Source organism: Petaurus breviceps, unplaced genomic scaffold, assembly GCF_028583685.1.
Source record: "Petaurus breviceps papuanus isolate PSGF00001 unplaced genomic scaffold, PetGlider_PUasm1.0 90847, whole genome shotgun sequence".
Classification (NCBI taxonomy): Eukaryota; Metazoa; Chordata; class Mammalia; order Diprotodontia; family Petauridae; genus Petaurus; species Petaurus breviceps.
Window position 1 is genome coordinate 20,177,394 of NW_027187360.1, and position 21,564 is coordinate 20,198,957.

The 21,564-nt window shown below is 37.7% G+C and overlaps 2 protein-coding genes across 5 annotated transcripts in view; both read left to right on the forward strand.

The window, feature by feature from the left end:
- SS18L1 (SS18L1 subunit of BAF chromatin remodeling complex) overlaps positions 1-21,564 on the forward strand; it is a 259,676-nt gene that overhangs the window by 75,936 nt on the left and 162,176 nt on the right. The window lies entirely within an intron of this gene.
- On the forward strand, positions 590-11,279 carry MTG2 (mitochondrial ribosome associated GTPase 2). 4 transcript variants are annotated; one of them, XM_069072532.1, is made up of 8 exons: positions 997-1,479; positions 3,928-4,137; positions 6,969-7,116; positions 8,215-8,330; positions 8,993-9,211; positions 9,522-9,660; positions 10,268-10,433; positions 10,745-10,886. In XM_069072532.1, exons 1-8 carry the CDS (start codon positions 1,360-1,362, stop codon positions 10,749-10,751), a joined length of 1,125 nt encoding a protein of 374 aa, XP_068928633.1. In that variant the 5' UTR covers positions 997-1,359; the 3' UTR covers positions 10,752-10,886. The 4 variants fall into 4 exon arrangements, with proteins under 4 accessions (XP_068928631.1, XP_068928632.1, XP_068928633.1 ...); XM_069072530.1 differs by lacking the exons at positions 997-1,479; positions 10,268-10,433 and adding an exon at positions 590-718 and having other exon boundaries at positions 10,745-11,279; XM_069072531.1 differs by lacking the exons at positions 997-1,479; positions 10,268-10,433 and adding an exon at positions 739-963 and having other exon boundaries at positions 10,745-11,279.

A 21,564-nucleotide genomic window follows, 5' to 3' on the forward strand; every position in this document is an offset into this window, starting at 1 on the left:
GGCACTTTGTTTTTTGACTTGACTCACTAAGGTGAGTTCCTTCTAAGAGGAGTGCCTACGACCTGATAAGAGCCTTCTCTTGACTGCAGAAGCAAAGCAACAAGTAGAGTCGAATGCTTTTGGTGGGGAGACCTCAAGGCCCCTTCCCTGACCACGGGGCCCATAACGACTCTTGATTAGCTTGCCAGCAAGTGCCATGACAAATTACAAGAAGCAGGTTCACTAAGTATTAACCTGGGTCCCCAGTGCAGGCTTTCAGGACTGGGAGCTTATCAGAGTAAGACAAAAAACAGTCCTTTCAAGGAGTTCCATTCTAACTGGGGGACCCCTGCGCTGTGAGTGTGATGCATCTGATCTGCCCCAAGAGCATCTTTCATGATTGAAGCTTGGGGCCTGGGGGAAGTGAGAGTGCTAGCTAAGACACACACACATAGCACACACTGAGCCACACTGATACAGACACACGCACACAGCACACATTGAGACACACACAAGCGAAAACGACAGAGCGGGAAGAAGAGGAAGCAACTGACTGGCCTAGGATTTCAAGCATGCGCATTGGGAATGGGGTTTAGGCGAGGCCGAGTAGGAAGGAGCCCCGGGGGCTGAGCCGGGCTGAAGGGCGGGGCTGGGGAAGTTGCGGGAAGACCAGAGGGAGGGGAAGGGCCTGTGGCTGAGGGAAGCCGGAAGTAGCGCCGGAAGTTGCCCCCTAAGCGAAGTAAGTGTTTTTCTGCTAGGAAGCAAGGAACCCTCTGGGAGGGAAGTTGGTGCTGGGTTGGGGAGGGAGAACCCCGGCGGGCGGCGAGGCCGCTATTCCCCACCCCGAAAAGGCTGGGCTAGGCTGCGGCCCTTGGAGAGCGCCCCTAGACTCTGCTCTTCGGCGGCGGGAAGGGTCAGCGTGAGGAAGTCGTTTCTTCCCGGAGCCCTCATTACGAGCAGGGCCCTGTGCCGGGCAGTGAGGAGGTATCCAAAAGGGAATGAGACACAGGCAGGCCCTCACGCACCCCCAGGCTAGTGGGGAGGTGCAGCTCGGACGTGGTCAGGGACGATGAGAAAGTGCTTTGAAATCCTGTGGGGGATACCTGCCTTCCAGGCTGGGGGGAGGCAAGTGGAGAGGCACCTACCCTGGAAGGTTAAGGATTAGCATTCCTTGAGTCGGACTTTTCAGAGCTGGAGGGAACCTTAGAGTTGTTCTACAGCTAGAGAAACCGAGGCCCAGAGAAATTAAATGATTTTCATTGTCATAGTTAGAGCTGGGATGCTAATAGTTATCTGACTCAGTCCAGCGGCTCCCCCCCCCCTCCCCCCCATTTTGGGTCCAGTTCAAAGCTATGATCTCGTGTTTTGAGTGGGATTACAATGCAGGAAACTACTGATGCTGTGTCCTCTGGGAGAGTCCAGATGAGATGTTTGAAGAAGTCCTTAGGTGATTTCCACAGAACACTTTATAAAGAGCAAACCATGAATTCAGATGTTTTAGTAAGTCCTTTGATTTTGCTTTGGGCAGTCAAGCATTTATTAAGCACTTACTGTACCTGGTACTATGCTAAGCCCTGAGAAGAAACAGAAAGGAACCCCCCCCCAAAAAAAACAGGGTCTCTGCTCTCAAAGAACTCCCATCATAATGGGATATACAAAATGCAAACATCTATGTACATACTATATATATTTGGTCTAAAAGAGAGTCACTAGGAGGCAGGGAGGGAGAATGAGACTAGGAAGGGCTTCTTAGCTGTAAGGAGCCTTAGAATTTAATCTTTTCTCAGGACCAAAAAGGGTGAGAACTGGTACCTGTTCTAGTGTGTTTTATTGTACCGCCCTTTTTCATATGCCTCTACCTCCACCTTCCACATTTCTTGCTTTCACTTAGAAATTTGATTATATTCCGGAGCCCCAAACCTTTTATTTATTTCTTAATCTTTTAATTAATAAAGTATATAGAGTATTGGTATTCTCCTCAGAGCCCACATCCAACGGCTTTCTGTATACTTTTCTTTGAAACAATGTAAAACCAGAATCTTCAAATAAAGACAGTTGCCTGAGAAGATTGAGAAGGGATAAATGTATGATTAAAAGTAACTAAAAATATTCCTTAAACTGGACAGTTTTTCCATGTTCAGTATCCATGTGCATGAGGGAATAGTTTTTGCCTTTAGTTTTGAAATATCAGTGACTTGGCTGAAAATGCAGGTTAGTCTAATTCCCTGCAAAGAAGATGGCAGGTTTAGTTAGTGGTGGATCCAGAAAGATTTTAATAAGTTAGACCAGTAGGCTGAATTTTATAAGGTCCAATTTAATAAGGATATTCTAAATGGAAGTATTTAAATTCCATTCTTTAAAAAAAAATTATGCAAATACAGGATGGGTACTGGGCATGGGCAGATAGCAGTTTATAGGTTTTTAGTGGATTTTTGGTTCAGTGAGGGCTGCATTCACAGAAACATGGTATCCAGAATCAGGGATGTGATAGTCCTGCTGGGTATTTTGTTCAGTTCTGCTTGCCATATTTTAGGAAGGAAATTGACAAGCTATGCTAGAGCATATCCAGAGGCAAGCAATAAGGATGGCTGTGTGATACAGTAGAAAGAGCTCTGGAGTTTTAAGAATTTGAGTATAAATCTTACCTGTAATGCTTATTACTTGTTTGACCTTGGGAAAGTCATTTAATCTCTGGGCCTCAGGTTTCTCATCCTTAAAATAAGAATTGACCTCTTAAGTTCTTTCTTATTCTAGATAAGATGGTGACATGACTTAAAAAAAAATCATACCATGAGAGGACAGGTTGAAGAAACTAGAGGTGTTTAGCATGGAGCAGAGAAAACCTGGGAGGGACTTAATCATTATCTTCTGGTATTTGAAGGATTGTTGTGTAGCAAAGGAATTTTTTGTTTGTTTGTTTTGGGCATGACTCCAAAGGGTAGAACTAGCAGTAGTGAGCTCCAGAGATGCAGATTTTGATTCAGTGTAATGGAAGAATTCCTAACAATTATTAGAGCTGTCTAATCAAGATAGTATTGGGATATGGTGAATTACCATCCTTTGATGTCTTCAAGTGGCAGCTGTAATACCACTTGTAGAATACAGCAGACAGGATTTCTTTTAAAATATGGCTTGAGCTAGATGACTTCTGAAATCCTTTCAGACTATTAAATTCTATGTATCATATATGTTATTGTTATTTAGAATTACTATAAGAAAAGTAAGTTTAGGAATGAAGGGAAGCTAGGTGGTGCAGTGGATAGAGAGCTAGTCTGGCCACGGAAACTTACTGTCTGTGTGACTCTGAACAAGTCATTTAATACTATTTGCCTCAGTTCCTCATTTATAAAATTAGCTGGACAAAGAAATGGCAAACCATTTCAATATCTTTGCCCCCCAAAAAAACCCAAATGGAGTCATGGGCCACAGAGAGTCAGATGTGACTGAAATGAATCAACAAAAAAGGTCACGAATGCCCTTTGTCTAGGAAACAGTGTGGCCAGAGTGGCTAGGAATCAGGAGACTAATTCTAGTCCCAGGTCTAGCATTAACTGACTGACAATGTGACTTTAGACAAACCACTTCACATCTGGGCTTTGTTTTTTTCATCTATAAATTTTCCAGGGTATCTCAGTACCCTGAAAGAGGAGACCAAATGATCTCTGAGGCCCCACCAGCTCTAAAATTCTATATATTTTAAACTCTACATACTAAATGAGGAACCCACTAACAGATATTTTGATGTCCTAACTTAGTTTTATAAATATCTCTGATTTTTGTTTAAACAGGTTCAGTACAAGTTTTGTGCATCAAAAAAATTCAGAGTTGGAAAGGATTGATTTAAGGTGTTATATATTTGTGTAGATCATTATCATTTTGGGTTTACTATTTGGGTGTCTGAATACCATGACAAACTAAAGATTTGACTTGCGAAATTAATTCATTTAGGTGAGCATGTTACTTTCAAGGCTTGTCCCCACACTGACAAGAGCTATATTGGAGGGAAAGTGGCCCTGGATTCCAGCTGTAGACACTCTTCTTGATTCTCACTACTCATTTCAGCAACAAACTTCTCCAAGGACTCTCTTCCTTAGCTGTGAAAAATGTTCAAATCGTCAGGAACCTAAACAAAAAATAAACCTTTCTGAGAAAAAGCTGGTAAGAACTAAACACAAAATTCATAACCCCTTTCCAAAGTGTATTGTATTGAATATTGTTTTTAAACATGATATTTAAATGCTGCCTGCCATTAACTTCCATTGTGGAAGATGAGAGCTGCTGTTAGGGAGGAATTTTTTCTTATTGTCTTGTACTTGTTGATCCCGGTTATTGTAAAGTGGTCACAGTTGTTTGGGGAATATATTTTTGAAGCTAATGAAAATAATTGATTTTATAGAGAATCTTTGGAAAATAATAAAAGAATATCTATACACTTGCCAGATATAGTCATATATGACATTCTTTTCTTTTTTTCCCTCTTCTTTTTTCTTTTGCTTTTTGGAGGGGAGAAGGCAGGGAAATTAAAGTTAAGTGACTTGCCCAAGGTCACACAACTAGTTAGTGTTAAGTGTCTGAGGTCAGATTTGAACTCAGGTCCTCCTGACTCCAGGGCTGGTGCTCTATTAACTGCACCACCTACCTGCCCATACATTCTTTTCTTTAAAAAAAAAAAAACAAGCACATTTATTTTTCATGGTTCTCTTCTTAAATCTTTTGGGATATGAACTAATCATTCCCTGAAATTAACGAGAAGTTTCCTTATATTTTTGTTCCTTGCTAGATGGGGAGATTGTAGATTAAAATGATTAGGACAACCATATTTTATATGAAAATGAGATATTCAATACCCGTTTAAACCAAAAGCTGACTGAATTTCTGCATGGTCCCCACCTGTTTGTCACATCTGCATTTTAAATCTGAATTATTATGGAGGAAATTATATAATCTGTACTTACATACTGCTAGCCATTTGAATTCTTTTTCTGAACTAATTATTAATCAGTGTTGACTGCACTGAAAATATGTTGATTCTTGTAGCAGTAATTCGCACTTTTTCCATGTGGTGGTGCCAAAGAAATTTAAAAGGCTTTTTAAAAAAAATTCCGTTAATGAAAAAAGTGAATAGATGATAAAGAGGTTTTCAGTGTATTATGGAGAGGATTTTTATGATGTTCAAGATTTGCAGCAAATTATTGTTATGTGCAAACTGTATGGGGCCAGATTTTTTTTTTTTTAACTCAGATAGCAGTTGATCTGAAATCTATTTTTTAAACATCTTAAAAATTTTAAACATAGATGTATGGCAGAGTTTGTGTCCTTAAAAGTTGGTATTGGGGAGCTGATGAACACATTGTATTGTGATATTTTCCTTAAATTCTAACAAAAACTAAATATCACCTTCATTTGTTCTGAATAGTTAGATAGCTGTTCCTCACTTGATCTCCTTTTCCAGAAAAAGTCACTGCTAGAAAAGAGGTTTAAATATACCACTATATTTTTTTTTTTAATCTGATTTTCCAGTCAGAAAGTATACTGTTCTCAAAATGTCCCTTCTGCTTATGGAAAAGAATGACTTATATTTGAAGAAATTATCTCACTCTTTTTGTCATTTTTAATTTTTGAATCATAATTTTGTTATTTTGGTAGAGACCTGTTCTTCCAGGTTTGTGTTCCTAAATAAACAACAATGGCACATTTTTATATTACTTTACAGTTTGTAAGACAGTTTTCTCACAAAATCCTCTGAGATAGTGCAAGTATTATCTTCCTTTTATGCATAAGGCAACTGAGAACCAAAGAAGTTACATGACTTGCCCCATAGTCACAACAGCTAGTAGGTATTAGAATTTGGATTCAAAATAAGGTCTCTCAACTTTAAAATCAATGCTTTTTCTCACTCTAGGTTGCCTAAATAAATAATCTAGCAAGAGGCCTTATTTTTAAAAGTTTAAGGAGTAGTTCTTTTTCTGTTTTTAGGTTAGTTATATTGAATTTGTTATTAAAATGTGTTTTAAGGATCACATACTTCAACACTTCAAGAACTTCCCAGTTAGATGATTTTCATAAGTTGCTGTGGCCTAACCTCTTTCCCCTTCCTCCCTTCCCCAAACAAACTAACCGAAATCCTTACTTGGTTGGTCAACATCGTAGTGATGATCTTCTCTATATTTAGTTAGTTTATACTTGGAGGACAGACACACAATCGGTCTGGACATCTATTCTTAAAGCTTAAGACCTGCCAAAATTTGGGATAGTTTTTGAGAACCCAAAGTCACTTCCATACCACAGAGGAGGACTTTATTAAAGAACTAAGCACTCATTAACATATTTTATTTGTAATATGGATTATTTATTTACATTTGTCTTTTGAAACCAATGTCTTATGACAATAGAGTGCTTGTGGTGGAAAGAGGCTGGATTCGGGATAAAAGGATCTGGGTCTAAATCTTGGTTATACCACTTGCTACCTATGTGACCTTGGACAAGTCACAACTTCTCTTGGGCTCTCTGATTCTTTATGAAGTGAAGGCATTTTGACTAGCTGGCCAATAACATCCCTTGCAGCTCTTAATCCAATGTTACCTTAAAATTAGAATTATGAGTGATAGCAACATGAGTAGGATTAACTTTAAAAAAAAGAAATGTATGATTGAAAAGGAAGTAACTTTATTATATGAACAGAATGAGGGATATAAAGTGAATAAGTTCTTCATTGGCATCCACAAAACATAAAGAACCAGAGGATCTATGGAAAGATATGTACAAGAATTTCATAGCATCAGAAGGTATTAATGGGTTTGTGATCTGTGGAACCTATGGGATCTGTTGAAATATTAAAGTGTTTATGAATAGGAAGGGCAAATGTTTATTTACATACATATGTATACATATGTGTGTGTATATATATATATATACATATATATATATATATGTAATCTGTTGAAAGGTTAAAAATTTATTAGTAATGGAAAATGACCTTTGCTTTGTAGAAAAGGTATTTTGTGGATCATCGAAGAGTGTTTGTGACTGGAGGCAGTGGAGGCAATGGAATGAGTTGTTTTCATAGTGAGCCCAGAAAAGAATATGGTGGACCTGATGGAGGAGATGGGGGAGATGGTGGCCATGTTATTTTGAAAGGTAAATTGCTCTTTCTTGTTGGGAATGTCCCTTGTTTCTATAAAGAGTTAAAAGCTGCTATTTCCTCCAAAGATAAATTTGAATTTTATAAATAATTTGGTGGACATTTTATTAAATCAATATATATCTTCATACTTTAAAACTAAAAGAAAAGCAATTTTCACAGATTATCTGAAGAAAAACAAAGAAGTTTTTTTTCTTATTAAGTCATATTGTTAATAACTTCTGCTAGACATGTACTTAGAGAAGATTTATGTATATTGTGCATCACTCCAATTATCTCAAGCATCTACCAGTGCTCTGCTCAAAGAGATCGTAAATGTTAATCTCTGAAACTTTTTTGTTTTGTTTTGTTTTTTCCTGAATACCAGCCTTAACTTCAAATAACTTTAGTTCCAGAACAAGTCCTGGATGGTCTCTGTTTGGGCCCTGATTGGCTCAGAATGTATGTAAATAGCAATTATTTCTATTTTGACCAGAAACCCTGAGGGTCTTCCCCTCCTATATCTATTTTTTTTTTTTTTGGAGGGGAGAAGGCAGGGCAATTGGGGTTGTGACTTGCCCAAGGTCACATGGCTAGTAAGTGTTAAGTGTCTGAGGCCAGATTTTAACTCACATCCTCCTGACTCTAGGGCCAGTGCTCTATTCACTGTGCCACCTAGACGCCCCCTATATCTAATTTTTTAAGATGCTATTCTTTGCCTCATTTTTTTAAAGCCTTAGTCACCGAATGGGTGCTGCTTCAGTCAAAGTGAGACCTGTTAAAGACCTTAGCTTGAAAAGGCCAAGTTTCCCCTGCATCCCGTGCCATCTCCAGTTGTCCTGATCCATATCTGACCACCAGACCCAGATGGCTCCAGAGGAGAAAGTGAGGCTTTGATTTTGCACAGCCCTCCCTCATTTAAATCCAGTTCACTTGCATGTCATGGAATCATGTCTCTGATGTCATGGTCCTCTTTGAGAAGGAAGGACAAACAGTATCTAGATGCAGTTTTTGTTTTGTTTTGTTTTGGGCTGAACCACAGAAAACTTATGGAACCTCTTTATTTTTTAAAGTCAAGTCTGAAATAATTGAATGATCCTTGGTTTAATTTTTAGTTGACAAGCACGTCAGATCATTATCTTCAGTCTTTTCCGTGTATCGGGGGTTTGATGGAGAGCCTGGTGGAAGCAAAAACTGTTATGGGCGTAATGGAGATTGCCTTTACATTAGAGTAAGTTGTATTTTTTTTGTTGCCTTATCATAGTTTCCTGTAGTTTCCTAGCTTAATTTGGATTTTATACATGAAAACAAAAAAGGGCAAAAATATATCTCCTATTCAGTCCAGAAAAGAAAAGTTCAATTCTGAAAGGAGGCTTTTCTCTTAAAAAAAAGAACAAATAAATCAAAACCTCTCCTCCACCCCCAGTTTATTTCTCCTCATATTTATATTGAGCCATCAATACATCAGGAAACAAATTTAATTTGAGTCTATTATGGCCTTTTTTTTTTTGGTGATAATATACTTCTTTTCTCTCAATGTTTTTTTTTTTCCTTTGTGCTCTCTTTCCTACCACTTCTAGTCATTTTTTTAATAAAGTTTTAAAAAATTTTTTAAAGTTATATTTTTTACAATTCAAACAGTCTTACATAATCTATTCTAAATTTCAGTTCTTTGAGGATAAATACTGTGTTTTCAATTTACTTTATAGCTGCAGTGCTGAACATAGTAGACCTTTAACAAAAGCATTGCAGAATCTAATTAATAAGCATAAAACTTTTGTCCTTTTTTGGCTTTGTGGTTATTTGATTCTTCGCCTAGAGAATAAATTCAGAATAAACCCACAATGGTTGTATAAAGGATATAGATCTATGAATCCTTTCCTTATTTTTAAGGTTCCCCCAGGCACTCTGGTTAAAGAGGAAAATGAAATTGTAGCTGATCTTTCTCAGCCAGGTGATGAGTATATTGCAGCTTTGGGGGGAGCTGGAGGAAAAGGTAATCGCTTTTTTTTAGCTAATGACAATCGAGCTCCAATAACTTGTACCCCTGGGCAACGAGGTCAAGAAAGAGTGCTCCATTTGGAACTGAAGACTATGGCTCATGCAGGAATGGTATGTACCATTTATGTACATACTTCTTTTGTCTCCAGTTTATAGTGTTTCCTTTACTGGGGAAAAAAATACATTTTAAAAACAACATCAGAGGAATGCATTTGTAAGGACTTACTAGTTTTCAAGAAATAATCAGAAATTAAAATTTCTTTATTTTTCAGCCATTGTGTTGTTGAGTTTAATATTAGTATGTGTCATCTATCAAAATTATTCTCTATTTAGAAATTCTTCTTTCAGTCCTGATTAGTTTCAGTAATTTAAAAGTGTAAATAAGTTTTCATAGAATCATATTAAACATTTTTTTTTCTAGGTGGGATTCCCCAATGCTGGAAAATCTTCACTTCTTAGAGCAATTTCTAATGCAAAACCTGCTGTGGCTTCTTATCCATTTACTACTTTAAATCCACATGTAGGTATTGTTCACTATGAAGGCTACCAACAAGTGGCAGGTAAATTTTCTAACATACACTTGAGATTAGGATGATTTTAAAAATAATGGTAATTGAGGAAAATGTGGGTGTGATATCTAGTTAGATTTAATTGAATTTAGCTTCCTATTTAAAATGTTAAAAATATGTTTTTCACTCAAAATGTTCTAATAATGCCATCATTATAGATTTTAGGGGGAGTGATTTTTCATTATTAACCTGTCACCTTACTGTTAAGAAAATTTTCGTTTAAATTAAAATGATGAGGAAATTATTTCTACTACTTTTATTCTTTGTGCTGTGTTTTTCACAGCAGTATCAGTCATGTGGCCCACATGTGATTTAAAAAACTTTTCCTGTGCCATTTAAGAGGGGAAAAAAAATTTATTTTAGGAGATGATGTACTTGTTAAAATTACCAGTAAGCCTGCTGGTAATGTTATTTGTGTAGTTCTTTGTATTTCCAAAGTGCTTTGCAATAATTCGTAAGTTATTTATAGCATACAGAAAGCTATTTTTCTCTTGAATAATTTTGCAGACTAGAATTTGTCAATTATCACTTGATATTTTGGCCCAATATATATTGCCCCCCAAATTTTTTAAAATAAATTTTTATCTTTTGTATTTAGATTATCTACATCTCCCATTATTTCCCTCCCCTCACAGTGAGCCATCCCTTATAATAAAGAATAAAAAAGAGGAAAAAAAGAGTTCAGTAAAACTAACCAACGTATTGGACAAGACTGACATCATATATAGTGTTCCACACTCTTTGTTCCCTGTTATTGCAAAGAAGTAGGTGAACTTAATTTTCATAATTTTTCTCACCTAAATATTTCAAAGCATTTTTCAAAAAGGAAAATTAGATGTGCCTCCATAGACATATTGACCAACTGAAATATTGAGGTGTTAAAGGAACCTATTCAAGTTCAAGCAGTGAGTTGAATGAGAAAATCATAATAAAACCCAATATTTTTGACCACCAGAATTCCTATATAGGGTCATGTTTTCACTCAACCAAAAAGTTTATGCAGATGAACTGGGGGCGATCTTAATCACATATGGTATTTGCTGATCATACTTTTTTGCTCTTTTTTTTATTGTAGTAGCTGATATTCCTGGTATAATAAGAGGAGCTCATCAAAACAGAGGCTTAGGTTTTGCTTTTCTGAGACACATTGAGAGATGCCGCTTTCTGTTGTTTGTGGTAGATCTCTCAATAGCAGAACCGTGGACTCAGCTTGAGGATTTAAAATATGAGCTAGAGAAATATGAAGAAGGCTTGTCAGAGCGACCACATGCAATCATTGGAAATAAGATTGACCTTCCTCAATCCAAAGTCAATTTTCCTCAACTTCAGGCTCGAATAGAACAAAAGGTCATCCCCTTGTCAGCATTGACTGGAGAGAACCTAGAGGAATTGCTGTTGCATTTGAAAGAACTGTATGATGATTATGTAGAGACTGAGTGCAAACAGGGGCTAGAGCCACTGAAATGGTAGTGATTGAAGCTAAACAAGCATTTGTTATTGAAGGAAAAAAGTCCTAAAACTATTGGAAAGTTGAAAGTGAGAATAAAGGTGAGATCATCAAGGGCAGTGAAAGTGAGGACTACTGCATCAATAAAATGTAATTAATTTGTTGTGTATGTGTGATCTTTGTGTAAGAGAAAGTAGTTTATAAATCATTTAATTTAGTAGTTTGTTACCCTTCACTGCTCAGGCAGGGACTTATTCTCAAGTGGCACATGATCCTCTAATGATCCTTATACCTTCTGGCCTAGGAAGTGCCGAATCTGCTCTAGATTTTCTTGTGTGACAGCATATTGCCCTGCCACCTGACACCCAGCCTGCTTACCAATGCTTAATGCACCAGTCAGCCTTGTTGGTTAATTTGCTGAGATTGGACTCATTTGTGTTAATTAACAGCTGTAATTAGCAAGAGGAGACACATTGCTGATTGATGTTATAAAATGCTGCTTGAGAGTGCAGATACTCACTAGTGAGTTTAAAATATACATACTGGTTTAATTTTTTTTTTTCCTATTTATTTCAGTAGTTGATCACAATTTTTGGCCTTTATACAAAGGCCATTGGAATAACCTTTGTGCCGTTAGCTGGCTTACTTTCAGGGTCAAATTAAGAAGCATCAGATTTTAGAGATCCTAAATCAACAAAATATTTTACTACTGGAGTGGTAGGGATCTGGAGCACTTTTTGCATACATCTCTGTTCTAATGTAATTTCATGCAAAGGATATAAATGCAGGATAATTTTTTTCATACTTGGAACTGCTGAAAAATTTTGTAAGCCAGTCCATTCCTATATGTTTGTAAAATAGAATGCTGTATCCTGTTGAGCTGAACACTGAAAAAGAATCATGGAATGTGCCTTATGAAATGAATGCATCAAGTATCTTGAGAAAATGTTATCTTCTGACTCAGAACTTATATACTTCAAGCAGAGTATTAATTAGTTAATGTGACACTCGATAGCATAATTTCTGACTTCATCTTCATAATATGAATATGACATAGAAGGTTAATATGATTTTCCTTGTATGTGAAGAATGCATTTCTGTTCATAAATGTTTGGTTTTTTTTTGTTGTTTTGGTTTTGTTTTTTGCATTTTGGAGGGCAATTGGGGTTAAGTGACTTGCCCAAAATCACATGGCTAGTTTTTTGTGTCGTATCTGAGTCCGGATTTGAACTCAGGCATGACTCCAGGGCCGGTGGTCACTGCACCACCTAGCCACCCCTGTTCATAAATGTTTTGCTGGAAATTGTGAAAGATGTTAGTTATACCTTCGAGGGATCATGAGCTTGCCAAAGTTTACTTAATCCTAACTAAAGCAAAAAACTATAATTTTCTCGTAGGTGATGACCCAAACTCAATTATTAATGATAGCTGAGAGAATCTTTCACTTACATAATACTATATGAAGGCAAATGATATCTAAAAACAACTCTTTAGTGTTTGTGTGGTTTAATTACTATATATCTACAGATATATTAGCTTCCAAACATTTTACTATGAATCAAGCCCAATCATAAATTTTAGTGGCAGCAAGTTGCTAATTGTTGTAGCAACAAATCATCATTCTAATCTACTCATTTTCAACCTAGTTATCTAGTACAATATAGTTGACCTCTCTTTTCTCAAATGGAAGCCACATTCTTGAGTATGCAGAGATTTCCAGAGAAATTTGTAAAGCCATGAGATTGGAGCCAGGGGAACAAAAAGCAGGAGCTAATGGGAATTTGTGAAGGAAAGGAATAGGGTATGCTTATTTGGGGAATTAAAACACATAATAGAGTAAGGGAAATATATGTTTTTAAAAGTGTAAAGGGGTTACAATTTGATGAAAAGGGATCCCTGATGGTTAAGGAAATAACAACTAGATGTTTGGATTAAATTTATTTTGCGCATACTTACAGTTAAACTTGGCTTGAATGATAAGCTAGCTTCAAGAGTCTTCGGAAATGATTTTGTTTTTGATGTAGCTCCATCCATCTATGACTAGGGAGAGTCTTGGAGTTTTATTTTAATGCCTTATAATTTCAAAGGTTTCTCTGTTTTAGAAGCTAGAGATGGGTTTTTGTATCCATTTACTTTCTCTTCGTAGGTACCACAAAGGATTTTCTTAGAGTAAAATAAAGCATGAGCTTATGTTAATTACCATTAGCCTTTCATCTTTACAGAATAGGGCCCAGGTCTGCATTTGCAATTTGGGAAGAAAAATAGAGCCAGCCAGGATAGCTCTGTCTCTCTTCCCTCTCTTCTGATGAATGTGACTTTACCTCCCAATGTTTAAAATACCTGGTTTATTCTCCCCCCAAAAAAATGTGTTGGTCTATTCCAGATTCTTTTGATATGCTTTGGATTTTGTTATATAATTTTCCAATTATCCTTTGATGAAATTTCACTTAGTTTCTTCTAACTATAGACAGTGACTTCAAATGGTTTTCCTGTTAACTCATACTCTCTAACAATCAGACTTAGTGATGAAAAATGACTTTTTTTTTTTCCTTCTGGCAGTGGAACACAAACATGCCACACTCAGAAGAGAGGTACATACCTTTCTATGATTCTACAAAATGATTTTGCATTTAATAGTCACACATCAAAGCAATGATTGGACATTTCTAAAAGAGTATCAGTAGCAATGGCAGTAGCTGAATAAAGCAGCAATTTCCAAAGGCCACTTTACATACTGTGGTCAAGTGAATAGTTTATAGGAGCAATTACATTGTGCTTCAATAAAGCTTGTTCTTAGTTCAGAAGAGTCAGAAATTGGTGCTTTACTGTAGTGTGGAAAATTCCAGACAATCTTATTTGCTTTATGAAACTTCTGCATCACTGAATCATTTTTTCATAATTTTAAAAATTGCTTTTCTCCATGTGCCACCCTTGCTTAAAAACCTAAAGCTGAAATCAATTTCCTCATGCAATATCCTCTTTTTAAAAATGGTTTCCCCCACACACACACACCAATATTAGGACAATGCAGTTCTCTACATATGTTGACATATACTTTTATTGTACATTTTCCTGAAAAGCTCTCAGATACCACAGAAATCAGTTGTGTTCAGTAAAGACTTCAAGGAAAGCAGTTTCCTTCTAGCCATAGTGCCTTAACTTCTAATACTGATCAGTAAGACCCATGTTACCTTCTTTTAGATTTTTAGGCCTGGGGGAGGGGGAACCTGAGAAAAGTAGGAATGAACCACTACACTTTCACTAATGTTTAATAAAATTAAACATTTACTAACTGCATCCTATATGCAGACGCTTGTGCTAGGAATTAGGAAAACTACAAAGTTGAGATATGGTAAGATCTCTGCTCTCAGTTATTGCAGTTGAGGAGGGAGGGGGAATTTGACATGCAGGAAATAATTTGTATGTATGTGGGAAGATTAGTTAGTAAGGTAATCAAGGAAGGCCATGGAGAAGATGATCTTTGAGTTAGGCTTTAAAAGATGACTAAGATTTCAGAAATCAAAGGGTGAGGGAAGAATAAGGTACAGGAATAGCACAGACACTGGTGGCATAGGTAGGAAAGGACAGAATGTGTATGACAGATAGCAAGTAGTCCACTTTGAGTAGAAGGGGAAAGTATGTAGAAAGAAACAATATGAGATGATCATAGAAAGATAGAATGGTGCTAAATCATAATAAAGTACTTTGAAAACCAGCCTAGAGAATTTGAATTCCTCAGTAAACTGAAGACATTTGAGGTTATTTCTGAAAATCATTATTCTACCGTGTTATCCTAAATTGCCAAATAATTTAGAGAACAAAGCAGATATTAGCCTTAACTTTTTCAAATGTACCATAATAATAACATGGATAAGAAAGTCTCCCAAGTAAAATGAAGTGATAAAGCTCCTTCCCAACATTGACCTCATTCCTATCTATAAGCTGCCCTAGGCCTTTATCACAACCTTGGCCCTGTAAGGTCTTTTTAATTGGAGTACAGAGTTAAGAACTTTTCTACATGCTGGTATCCATATGCTTTCCCTCACCCCAATTCAAAACTGATAATTATATGTCATTCTCCTTGCAACAACTATGTTATTGTCTTCCAGTAGAGCTAACCTCAGCACAGTTCTCATTTTATGTCTCCCCTTTTCTCTCCTTGATCTGATTTTTTGAGCTACCATTTATCCTAAAGGCATATGATGTCATTGTGTCTGCCCTACTGCTGTTTCCAAGCCTATTCTTTTCAGCATATTACCAAACTTAATTTTGTAACCTGACCAAAAGGAACCAAACCATTTTGCAACCAGGCCCATTAACATAGTTAAATAAAAGGTAGAAAAGGGGCTAGAAAGAGGATTATTAGATAATAATATTTCTAATTTCATTTATCAAGGACTCTTGCATGATCATAGCATAACAAAATCATGAAGGGTGTCTTGTATGGATTTCAAATGAAAGGTTCTCTTTTTCAAGCAGTATATGCTGATTGATTCAAGCCCCAGGAGGCCTAAAAGAAAGTCGTAGCCATCCAATGGACACCAGCCTCATAAGTCACAGAGTGAAAAATCAAATGGTTAAGGAATGCCTGTTGCCCCAACTGTGATAAACTGTTGGATGAGCAGCCTCTTAATTTATCAGTACATCTGTAGAGTAAGGAATAGTTTACCTGTCAGATCTATGGAGGAGGGAAGAATTTATGACCAAACAAGAGATAGAAAATATTATGAAATACAAAATGGATGATTTTGATTACATTAAATTGAAAAGTTTTTGCACAAACAAAGCCAATGCAATCAAGATTAGAAGGGAAGCAGAAAGCTGGGAAACAATTTTTATAGCCATGTCTCTGATAAAGGCCTCATTTCTAAAATATATAGAGAACTGAGTCGCATTTATAAGAATACAGATCATTGGGGCAGTGTAATACCATGCACAGAAGCTTTCCAGAAGAACTGCTACTGTGAACAGCTTTTTTAAGGTTCTGATTTGGGGCCTGTTCTCAGATTCCTTGGATCCCCTTCCATGGTCCCAGATTCTACCTGGATTCAATGACAGCTCCCAGTTCCTTGATCAGCTCTCTGGGGAGGTCCTGCTCCACACTGGCGTTCACAGGGTCTAGTCCATGTCATTTCCTTCACCATTTCTGCTCCAAGGAATTCAAAGCTCAACTAAGCCACAAAGTCTCAGCATCCTGATCATGCTTCAATCACCTGGGCTCCTGGGCTCCTGTTCAGAAGAAGCTCCACCATGACAAGTTTTCAGGACCCAGTTCTCCATTCTTCTGTAGCTGTTCTGCCACCAGATCTTGGTCTCAAGGAAATTCTGACTGTGCCTCTCTGGGGCTTTTCTTATATACACAGTATTATCTATTTCACTTCCTTCAGCCAACTTCCTGTTATGTCAGTAACAAGGGGACAGGAGTTCATACCTTCTGTTTCCCCAATAGAGGCTTAATCAGTTACTAAGTGCTAAGTACCTGCTACTTTTGCCAACACAGAGGGATCTTCAAATTAAAAATTACATTACCATTACAGGCAGCTAGGTGGCGCAGTGAATAGAGCACCAGCCCTAGAGTCTGGAGGACCTGAGTTCAAATGTGACCTCAGACACTTAAGACTTACTAGCCATGTGACTTTGGGCAAGTTCTTAACCCCAATTGCCCTGCCTTCCCCCCTCCAAAAAAAAAAAAAGAATACAAGTCATTCCCCAACTGATAAATGGTCAAGGAATATGAACAGGAAGTTTTCAGAGGAAGACGTTAAAGCTATCTGCAGTCATGAAAAAAATTCTCTAAATCACTATTGATTACAGAAATGCAAATCAAAACAACTCTGAGGTACTACATCACATCTATCAGATTGGCTAACATGACAAAGCAGGAAGAGGATAAATTTTGGAGGAGATGTAGGAAAATTGGAACATTAATGCATTGTTGGTGGAGTTGTAGACTGGTCCAACAGTTCTGGAGAACAGTTTGAAACTATGTCCAAAGAGCTATAAACTGTGCATACCTTTCAACCACTTCTAGGTCTGTATCACAAAGAGATCATAAAAACAGGAATAGGACCCATATGCACAAAAATATAGCAGCCCTTTTCAAGGTGACAAAGAATTGGAAATTGAGGGGATGTCCTATCAACCCCAATGGGGAATGGCTGAACAAGTTGTGGCATATGAATGTAACTAAATACTATTGTGCCATAAGAAATGATGAGTAGGTAGACTTCAGAAAAACCTGGAAAGACTTATACAAACTAATGCTGAGTGAAATAAGCAGAACCAGGAGAACATTGTACAAATAACAGCCAAATTGTGCAGTGACTGACTTTGATAGACATCTCTTTTTAGCAATGCAAGTATCTAAGACAACTCCAAAAGACTCATGATGGAAAATGCTAACCACATCTAGAGGAAGAACTTTGGAGTCTGAATGCAGATGCAAGCAGACTATTTGCTCTCTTTTTCTTTTGTTGTTTTGTTTCTTCTTTCTTGTGGTTCCCCACATTAGTTCTAATTCTTCTTTACATCATGACTAATGTGAAAATATACTTAATATGAATGTATAAGTAGAGCCTATATATCAGATAGCAAGCTGTCTTGGGGAGGTGGGAGGAGAGAGGAGGAGAAAATTTAAAACTCAATATCTTGTGGAAGTGAATGTTGAAAACCAAAAATAAATTAATTATAAAAAAATTATCAGTGCATCTTGGGTATACATCTTGAGTAGGTACTCAGATAGGCAATGAGCTGGGACCAGAATTGAACAGGGGAAAGATAATAGACTGGATGACATTTGGCAAATTGTGCAGCCCTTTCAACAAATCCCCAGCTACTGTACTTCTTAACACAGAAATTCATGTTTTAAACACTTAATGTGACACCAAGTCATAGAATGCCACAGTCTTCAAAGAATCAAAACTTGTAGATGGCACAAAGGTAGTGGAGAGATCAATATATGGTTTGATTATAAGTTAGTGGGGGTCTTCTCCAGTCATCCTGATCTATATCTTGCCACTGAACCCAGATGACTCCAGAGGAGAAAGGTGACTTTGCACAGCCCTCCCTCACAAATCCAATTCGCTTGCAAGTCATGGCATCACCTTCCTGATGTCATGATCTTCTTTGAGAACAAAGGACAAATAACAACAACCCATTACCAATGAGAACATGTACAAGTAGGTAAAATGTATCATCAAAGAATTATGATCAGAAAAGGAGATTGACTGGTCATGTAACAAGGGATTACATGAATGGCATCCATGGAATGTTAAAACACCTAGAAGATAGTCTCCAACACTTTGGGTAGAACCACAAGTGAGAATATATGGAAGCACACAAGAATCTCCCAGTTCCTGAAGTCATGGTTTAGTTGAGCTCTTTCTAATGGAAGGGAATACTCACATTGATGAAATCACAAATAGCCAGAACAAACTCATAGCTTGGTCTGTGCCACAGCTGCCAATATCTCAGGAGCATGATTCTTTGCAGGCAATGTTTCTGCCTCCTCCCTGACTCCTCTCAGCACCAACTCTCCTGACTTGAACTGCCATCCCCTCTAGCATTTCGTAGCTGTTAGACCCTTCTCCCCAACAGTCTTCTCTTTGGGTGGAACAGATATTTAAAGCCAGAGGACTTGACTTTGAATCTTGTCTCTATTATTTATTAGTTATGATACCAGGCAAATTACTTCACTTCTCTGGGCCTGTTTCATCTTTAAATGAGAGAAGTGGGCTAGGTGAGCTCTGAGGTCCCCTCTAAGTCAATGATAGACACCTTTCTCTCAGTTTCCTTCCATTTTATGGTTCTTACTGACACCTAGCTTCCTCCTAGAGTTATCGCATCTCTTGGTACCCTCTCCAGTAGTTTCCTCTTTTCTTATTGCCTGATGTACAGGTCCAGGAAGAGGAATTGGCATATTCATTGTTTCTCACTGCCATATCTAGACTATTCCTTTGTCACCATCATTCAGTGACTAGCTTTCCTCCTTCAAAATTCTCCTTGCAGATACTTATTGCTGTCATCTCTGCATCTCCAGTTATCTTTCCTTCTCCACATGGCTCATACTCCTCCCTAGGTCTTGCTCCTTTGAACACCTTAGCCTCAAAATTCCTTAACCTCCTCAATTCCTTGTGACCTCTGTCTCTAATCTCCAAACATATGATAGGGATATTCACAACTTGGTCTTCATCCTCCATGCATACTTCACACACTCTAAGTTAACAGAATTTGCTGCAGGTGCATGAATTCCTAGTTTCAGTTTTGCATTGAAATATTGAAGTATATATAAGAGTGTTAATCAAAGGAGCCTTTGGTCAATTGGATGAGTTCCCCAATCAAGTGGATGAGATTATGGAGTATAGCTATTGTTTGGAGGCATCTGAAAGGAGCCTCCTGATAGAGTGTGGGCATACACATTTGGTGCCTTCCTGAGATGAGACAGGAACACCAACATAATTGATGCATAAGCCCCCACTGGTTCAAATTAACACTCAAACAGTAGATACAATTAGCTTTTAGTAAAATATGGCATAGTAAGAACAGTAGCCATGAAATAAGCCCACCAAAATCCTGAGACAGAATACCTCACCAATGCAGCATGTGTGGGAAGAGTGGACACAAACTGAAAGTGCAATGGGAGTAGGGTACACAGAGGAAACACATATAGCCAACACAACTCATAACTCTAGAATTTTAAGGCCTCAATGTTTTCTTTCCTCATGTCATCCTCTCTGAAATTCAACTATCAAGGTCAAGGCCAGCTCTCTTGAATTTATATCTGGGTTTCTTATTTGTCTACCTTTATCTATGACCGTTTGGAGAGTTTATGCCTGTGCATGATTAATGACTCCTGTCTGGACTCTCCAGCATCTAGGAACTTTCTAAGTGCCGGATCGAGTGTCTCCTTTTGGGCAAATAGCTCTCTGACACTAATACTTTCTAATACTCTGATACTATGGCTGGTAGAGACAAGGAGAGAAAATCCTCTCCTCTTTCCCAAAAAGTGAAGAGCTGGGATCTACCTAGATTACTAACCGCTTCCTGCCCACGTTGTCTCTTGAAATACCTGGACTGTATCTTTAAAGAGTGATCTTAGGCATGGCCAACTATTGTTTATCCAATGATGTTGTTCTTTTATGACTCAGAGACAGATGTTAATGTTTCCTAAATGGAACTGTTAACATCTTGTCAACACATTAACAGCTCATCATCTATAATTCTATCCTGTGACCACATCAACTGAGCTGGGGGTAGGATTAAGAGGAGAACCAAATATTACCTCTCAAACACATATAAACTGTCAAATTCCATAAATAAAAATAATGTTAACCTAAAACAGATTTTTTTGCATAGTTACTTAAAAGAGAGAAAACAACTGACTCATTTTCAGAACAATACCATGAATCCACAAATTCTAGAAGGAAAAAAAAGTTGGATCAAATCAGCAGCTGCATTTCAAGGGAAAACACTAGTTGATCTCCTTTTCAGCTCCAATATTCTGTGATCCTGTGACTTTGTGAAAATAGCAGCTAAGGAATTATTTTCCAGTGACACAATGAATAATGTGAGGTGAAGTTAAGGAAACTTGTCAATATGTGTCAAGTTATGGAATGCATCAATAAATATTTCTTTCCCTAATGGGAACAAGGGTTCACAGGATGAACTAGATGACTTCACCAAGTTCCATTCAAGCTTTGAAACTCTGCCCCAAGAGGTCCTGAGCTGGACTGAAACTGCACATGATATGAAACCGTGTATGATGTAAGTGGTTTGTCAGTAAGCACCTTGACTTGATACAGCAATTGATCAGGAGACCGGATTCAAAGCTCTATTCTGCTGCTATGTAGCTCTGAGCAAATCACAGTCCTTCTCTGGATCTTGCTCTTTTCATTTACATACAGGAGGGTGGAAATTGGATTCAGTGATCTTTAAGGTCCTTTTTAACACTAATCTTCTGTGTTTTATGGTCCCTTCCATTCTAATATTCCATGAGAACTTGGTTCAAGTTCTTTTCCAGGAATCAGTTAAACGTCTAAGTGAGATCTATCTTTCTAAATATCTCTGTGGATTAAAGGGGTTGTTTGATTTTTGTTGTTTATTGCTTTCAAAGAAATGATAAGATGTCTTCCCTTCTGAGTATGATCAACTAGGGAAAGGCTGTTCAGATCTGGACAGCCAATCAGAGTCACTTATCTCCTGACTGTTCTGGTATTGCTAACAAAGGATCAAGAACCACTATGCCAGGGGTGGCTAGGTGAGACAGTGAATAGAGCACCAGCCCGGGAGTCAGGAGGATCTGAGTTCAAATTCGGTCTCAGACACTTGACGCTTACTGTGTGACCTTGGGCAAGTCGCTTAATCCCAATTGCCTTGCCTTTCCCATCCAAAAGGGGTGGTGGGAGGGAGGGAGAGAGAGAGAGAGAGAGAGAGAGAGAGAGAGAGAGAGA

Coding starts and splice junctions, on each gene's coding strand:
- MTG2 (XM_069072529.1), top strand. CDS start 1,360: ATGCAGGAAACTACTGATGCTGTGTCCTCTGGGAGAGTCCAGATGAGA. Junction 8,331..8,992: donor GAGATTGCCTTTACATTAGA/GTAAGTTGTATT, acceptor CTTATTTTTAAG/GTTCCCCCAGGCACTCTGGT. Junction 9,212..9,521: donor CTATGGCTCATGCAGGAATG/GTATGTACCATT, acceptor TTTTTTTTCTAG/GTGGGATTCCCCAATGCTGG.